The 7,048-nt window shown below is 34.9% G+C and overlaps 1 protein-coding gene across 1 annotated transcript in view; it reads right to left on the reverse strand.

Moving 5' to 3' along the window:
* Positions 1-6,736, reverse strand: part of LOC137399916 (serine-rich adhesin for platelets-like) — a 28,028-nt gene extending 21,292 nt beyond the window's left edge. The window contains exons 1-2 of the mRNA XM_068086178.1: positions 6,651-6,736; positions 3,646-3,738 (exon numbers count right to left, since the gene is read on the reverse strand). Of these exons, the coding sequence (XP_067942279.1) occupies positions 3,646-3,676 (31 nt within the window). The 5' untranslated portion in view covers positions 3,677-3,738; positions 6,651-6,736. The remainder of the gene's footprint in view (positions 1-3,645; positions 3,739-6,650) is intronic.
* Between the last annotated feature and the right edge of the window lie 312 nt (positions 6,737-7,048).

Below are 7,048 nucleotides of genomic sequence, written 5' to 3' on the forward strand. Positions count from 1 at the left end.
TCCATGAGCGGCCAAGGGTCAAGGTTAATTTAATCAAAGTCAGCTATTTAGAGTATGAGTGAAACTGATCTATCATAGAGTGGGACCTAACATAGACCTATGAATGTGAAGTTTAACGATAAGTTATTAGCAGGGTAGTTATTCTCTCATTAAAAGATGATTTGCAAATAGATCCAATGACAACATCTCAGCATCTACCAAACGTGTACGTAATACATGAGCTGTCAGATGTCATAGCTTATAAACATAACGGTTTCCAAAAATGTCAAGTCGCGAATTTTACTGGTGCATTTAAAAGAATGCTTTTGCTTATAGCTTAATTATTAAAAATCTATGGAAATCAGTTTTTAACTGTGGGAAGTTCATCATTAGAATGCTTTATACGTATACAATACACATACACTTTAGCAAGTTCGAAAGCAATCTTAAAGATAAACTTGCAGACAATTTTAGTAAGTTTTACCAAAAAGTATTGATATTTTTCAATCATTTATGATTGTTTTTGGTTGGCGGACTGCCAGGATGTTTTTAGATTACAGTCGACCAAACTTGATTGCAGCGAAAACGCTCAGAGCAAGCGAAAAAACCATTATGACCTCTATAGTTGCAAATAAGCTGACCGAAGAAAGTCGTTTGACACTGCAACATGAACACAATAACCGATACCAACTATCACATCGAAAACAACTAGTGATGTCATTTTGCATGTTTTTTTCTGAGTGTTTTAACCATAATCAAGTTTTGTAGATTTTTATCTTAAAACATTCTGGCAGTCAGATCACTTTAAACAAAAAACAACCACAAATGATAGTAAATACCAATATGTTTTAATAAAATTAAGTTCATTTTATATACTGCAGGATATCACATGAAAAGACCCAATGATCTAATCTAACTTTTATTAAAACACCAAGTAAGTCTTGTTTCAACTCCGTTAGCAGTGATTTCGATGTGGCTCATTATTTATCAGAAAAGAATCGCTCCACGCTAAGCTTTCAGCTATGCCACGCCTCATCGACGCATGTTACACTTGCAATACTGTACAACGATTATATTAGGAATGCTTTGAGTTAAGCCTGATAGAATGTATGGCGGTTTCCTCCCCAAATAGCACTGGAAGTTGATAGAGAATTCATTTAGTGAAAGGAATTTTAAAAAGTATTTCTGATAAAACTACTATCCAAGCCTTTAATTAAGGGATAATTAATGTGGAAATGTTGAGTCAGATGGGCTTAATTTGTGTTCTGTACAACACAGTGACTGCAATAAAACTTGATCTAAAGAATGTATTTATATCTCAGCAAACTAATGATTGATTGAGCCAATTGTAGGACTTAGGCAGAATTATCTAACTTCTACAGAGTTGTTTTTGTTTTGTTTTTAGTGTAAAAATCCTTCAAAATGAGCCATTATTTTAAAGTGCCAATTTTTGGTGAGATAAATTGTGGTGATAAATGAATTGCTTTACAACCCACTCTTTTAGGCTATTTTTACTACTATTTTCCGCGTTCACCATTTGAACAATACGTACTACTATGGCAGTATACTGTACTACTGCAACACCATACCGTACCACTACGATAACATACTCTACCACAGCGACAGCATACCGCACTACTATGACAGCATATCATACCAATGTTACTGCATATTACACTCACCTTTCTTGAACAGAGTATTTAGAAATGACATATATTTGCCTAGACTAGGAATGTACTAGTGAACTTACTACAATGCTGTTACCATTGTTGAAAACAGTTGAAGTGCGCAATATAAACTCGCCCCAAAATAGGTTAACTGTTGAGGTGCGAGCGATGCAAAAGAGCTTTGAACAAACAACAATTTGCTGCTGAACCTTGTTTCAATGTGAATTGAAGATATATGTCAAACACAATGTGACTAGCATCAGTGAGAATTGATCATTTTATTTAGCCTGCAACATTAGTTTGTAGAGGTTGAGAGTCCAGTCAGGCTATACACTACATCTTGATCATCAATCAAGCTATTTCATATGTTTGGGCTGTTCGACATTTACACATCAAAATTAAGACAAGTACTGTATACATCCGTTTTTGATATCATACAAGGGAGTGTCACAAAGCGATCCTTTCTGCTTTTTACGCAAAGACAAGCGCTATTTGCAAAGAACGAGCATATATATTCAACCTCAGTGATGATGAGTCCATTCACGGGTTATGATTATATAACTGGACTACTTGGACCATCCAAAAGGGGTCAAAATTGAAACGAACCAGGTTGGAAGAAAAAATTGTTCTGGAATGTTCTTGGATGAACAAACCATTTGGCTTACTACTAATAATGTACTTCATCAACAGGGCAGTTTTGTGGGAGAAAAAGGTGATGTGTTTCTCTGCACTTTAGTTTTCGAGGGCAGATGTGACAATGATACCAGTTTCAGTTTTAGTTATGGTAAAAAGAAGGAACAGTTGACATATGTAAGAAATAATAAAAAATGGCGGCCATTTTATTGAAACAAGCTCAGACATCTCGAGTGACCTCACTTTCACTGTAAGAGTAGTTCTGCACCATTCACACAGCTTACTTAAAACTTAATTGTGGCTTATTTTGTGTTGAATTTGTTCATCTAGTGACGCAGTCAAGAATCTACTAGTTCAATCTAAATATGATAATAGTTTCATTGTTCAACTCAACCCATTCTATTCAAGAAAAAATCATATTTTCACTCAACGAGTATGTCAATTGGTAGTTACATACTCAAATGAGAAAATGAACATTATGGTTTATTTTTTAAAGATAATGGAGCACCAATTGTGGTTCTTCTCTTTATTGCGGAGCTTAGATACGAAAGACAACTTATTAAAATATAAATGTCAGACGGTTACTCATAACTCCGATGTTATTCATTAAAAGTCAGCGAGCAGCGACCAACTATTTACAAAAACACCTTCATGGTTTATCAAGAACACTAGCTAAACTAAGATAGTATGGTAAAGGCTATTTACTACCACTATTGTATCACCACACACAATGCTCTCTATTAGAAGCTTTTGTTTTTGTCTTTATACTTTCCTACAAGTCTTGTCGAATAATAGGAAACAGTGGGCAAACACTGATCTCTTTTTAAAGATGAAAACATTTAATGCATTGGTTTACAACTCGAAGCATTGCTACATCCTTTGTCTAACTAGAGAAAGTTAATTTCATAGTTCATGTTGTCTGTACTTTTAATGCCATGACATGATATCTGGGACTATAAGAGAGCGTATTTGATTTTTAGAAACAAAAAAACTTCAAAAATTTGCCGTGAGATGTGTTAAACTTTAAACTACAACTTCACTAAGAAAAGCTTTTAGGTATTGATTTATTGATTTATCGACTAACAATAATGGCTACAACCAGCATATCAACTCAAACCCTTCATACCTTTTTGTTAATAATCCCTGGAAGACAACTGCAACAGCATAATACAGTACTGTGACAGCATACCTAACTACTGTGACAGCGTACCATACCACTGTTCCAGCATACTACACCACTGTTTCAGCATACTACACCACTGTTTCAGCGTACCATACCACTGTTTCAGCATACCATAGCACTGTGACAGCGTACCATACCACTATGACAGCATGCTTTATCACTCTCACAGCATGCTACACTCACCTTTCTTGAGCAGAGTTTTTAGAAAAGACATCTTTTTTCCTTGACTAGGAATGACTCCAAGCTGAGATTCTGCATCCACACCAGCTCCGCTGTCTATATGCAGATGAACAACAGAGAGAGAATTAATCTTGTACACTAATATATGACGCCCAAATCCATTATTAAAATGTCATTACCCCGTAGAGATGCATTATACTGTTACATTGTAATGAAGTTGGCTCGAGGGCCTAAGGCTACCTCATCTACATATGGTGAAATTTATTACCATATGCCATCTCAGCCTAACGAGTTCTTAGACCAAAGATATACACAGTCTGAGTTCAGGAAACCAAGATTTGCTTCGTACGCTACAATCGGTGATGATAATGCAAACTTTACAACAAATTAATAACATTATAGCAAATGAAAAGTTTTTAATATTCTATAATTATTTGTGTACAGTAGAAACAGGCAAATAGTTGGGAGCTAGAAATGGTGATAGAAATACACGTGTATTTTACACTCAAAAGTCTAACCTAACTTGACTTACTGTTGCATTTCTTTGCATTTTCTTTAATAATTTCCACTAGCCACTTCACTCTCAATTCAAAAATTGTAATGTGTCACCAATCTGTGAAGGTCACATGATGGAAATTTCTTCGGATAGAAAGTCTAATACTAGCTGACGTTATACTTGTACATGTTAAGTATGTTTTGAACTGCTTGCAGTACATTACAATACGATTCAAGTCGCAAATTTGTCAAAAGCATATTTAAGACAGCAGGAATGATTTTTAATGTTACAGCATCGTTTGAATTCGGTTTCATGTGCCATTTGAAGGATAAACTGCTGAATGTGAAAAGTACCATAAAGAACAAGTTAATCAGTCAGACAGCTAAAATAATCACATTTATTACTACCAATTTTCCGTTTTCTAATACTTGATTACTTAATAAAAACAACTGGGAATGTGTTGACAGTGAACTGCTACAACATGTTATAGAGGAAGCATGACAACCGATGAGTAGCCTTCAGTACGCAAATTAAAATGGAAAAAAATTACAATCAGTTTTTATGTTTAGGTAATGATGGCAGTTTAAAAAATTCTAAAATAATTGTTTAGAAACAACATAATGAAATTTGTTATTTTTTTAGTTTATAAAACACGCTGATGATTATACAACTTGCAAGCGCTTAAAGAGGCTTAATTTTGTTAATCTGATATGTTAAGCTCTCTAATTGATTGTAACTCATTGTGTAAAATCGTTTCTAGAAGTATATTTCAGTGTAATTATGTTTATCTTTATTATACTATACATGTATTTGTATTTTAAAACCAATTATGCTATAAAGAACTAATGGTTCCTTCTCAGTCTGATTAACACTTGACCACGTGACTTGAATGTACATGTGACGACGATGAACAGATAAGTAGCTGTCCATCATGATATACGTATATCTCTGTATTCTTTAATATTAGCACCAGGATTGATTAATTCAAAACTATTTAGTTCTTAATTAAAACATATGAGCCAAAAGAGAACTTGTCTGCTCTTGGCAGTATTTAAAAGTCAAGTTACTTCCTGTGAGAAGGTAACTCCTAGCATGAGTTTACCACATATGCGGTATAAGAACTTACAGCCCTGGGGCAAACTCAGCGACTTGCTGTTGATGTTACTCTCAAGTCTAAAGTCATTCAGCTCCTCGTATTCAGCAGCGGATGAACTGAATAGATCTGAAGAATACAGACGGGTGTTTTGAGACTTCCTTGCTTATACATATTATTTACAACACTTTTTACTCCTACGCCTTGTTTTTAGAGTGGCCACTCGAGTTATTTATTTAGAGCCATGAGCCAATTGTTGCTTAGAGGTAAGTTGGGAGATTAGCATGCAGTAGCTCTGCTCATAACCGTACACTTCACTCAAATGTCAGAGTTAATAAACGGATATGATTAATATAACAAGATCATAAAACATAAAACCTAAATATATAGTGCTTTGTGTGCCTGTTACATGGATACTTCATCAACGAGCGATGCGCTAGCATCAAACATAGCTATCAACTGATTAATTAATTTAATTATTACTTACTGGTTACTCACGTTATTTGATTTATTTTCTTACTTGAATAAGATGTCTATGGTTTTCATGGCATGCCGACCAAGACTATGAAAAGTAAATGTTTTGGCTCCTCATGTGCCGTATGCAAAGGTTTAAGTTTACTTTTGCTATAAGAGGCTTTTCTAAGCTAGAAGCAGTTAGATAGATCATGTAACGGAAGCATTCAGTGGGCAGTAATTTTGGCTTTTATTTAAATTATTTTAGATTTAGTATTTTTATTTAAACTTTACTTTTAATTTTACAAAATAGAGATGTCCAGTTTAAAAGATAGTCCTTCTTATTTAATGGTGGCTCAGATGCTAAAATAACATGCCAATTTGCCAACAGTTTCAATAATGGAGAGATGGACAGATGGAGAAACGAGGAGGTGGGGAGGTGGGAAGGGGGAGGCGGGAGCCGGAGAGACGGAGAGATATGATCATGTATAAATATGATCATGTATAGATATGGTCATGCACAAATATGGTTGTCCAAATTTGGTCATGTCCAAAAATGGTCATGTCATATATGGTCGTGTAACTATGATCATGTCCAAATATGAACAATTTTTAAATATGGTCACATCTAAATATGGTCAATTTCTAAATACGGTTAATTCCCACATAAATCAAATTGTTGATCTGTGTGTAATTGTCAACATGGCAACACCTTTTAACATTGTGATTGTGTTTGTTTGCAAAATGTGTTACTGCAAATATCAGGTTTCAGGGTCTTTATAGTGATATATATTTTGCAGTTTTAACTGAACCATTTTCTAACTTTGTAGACAAAATGTTTCAATGACTAAGCTGAGGTGATTAAATGCCTATCGGGTAATGTTTCAATTGTTGAAGCCATTAAATGCCTATCGAGTAATGTTTCAATCTACACTGTTTTTTTAAAGAGTAGATTATCGTACTTACCATTTGCGTAACCATGGTTATTGGATGGTCGTAAATATTCTTCTGTGACTTCGGCATAGATTCTTTCAGCTTTGTTAGATTCTCCCGAGCAGGTCATCACCTCCTCTGCGGGGACGAAGGCAACAGCACTGTCAGGTCTCTGTGCAACCAGGTCATATTTAGGGCTAGACTGTCCATTGGAGAAACTGTTGGAATCTTGATCTGTATCAGCGCTAATCTTAGGCGAAGCGTTGTCATATAGAAAAGCGTTTTGTATATCATCAGATAGGCGAGCGCTGCCATCGGCTGACTTTTCTGATGCAGCAGCATGCTTCTGGGTTATGAATTCTATTGGATTATCTGCAATTAGATGATTTAAGATGGCTATTAGTTGTTATAACAAGATGACATTAAAATAT

This window comes from Watersipora subatra, chromosome 7, assembly GCF_963576615.1.
Source record: "Watersipora subatra chromosome 7, tzWatSuba1.1, whole genome shotgun sequence".
Lineage (NCBI taxonomy): Eukaryota > Metazoa > Bryozoa > Gymnolaemata > Cheilostomatida > Watersiporidae > Watersipora > Watersipora subatra.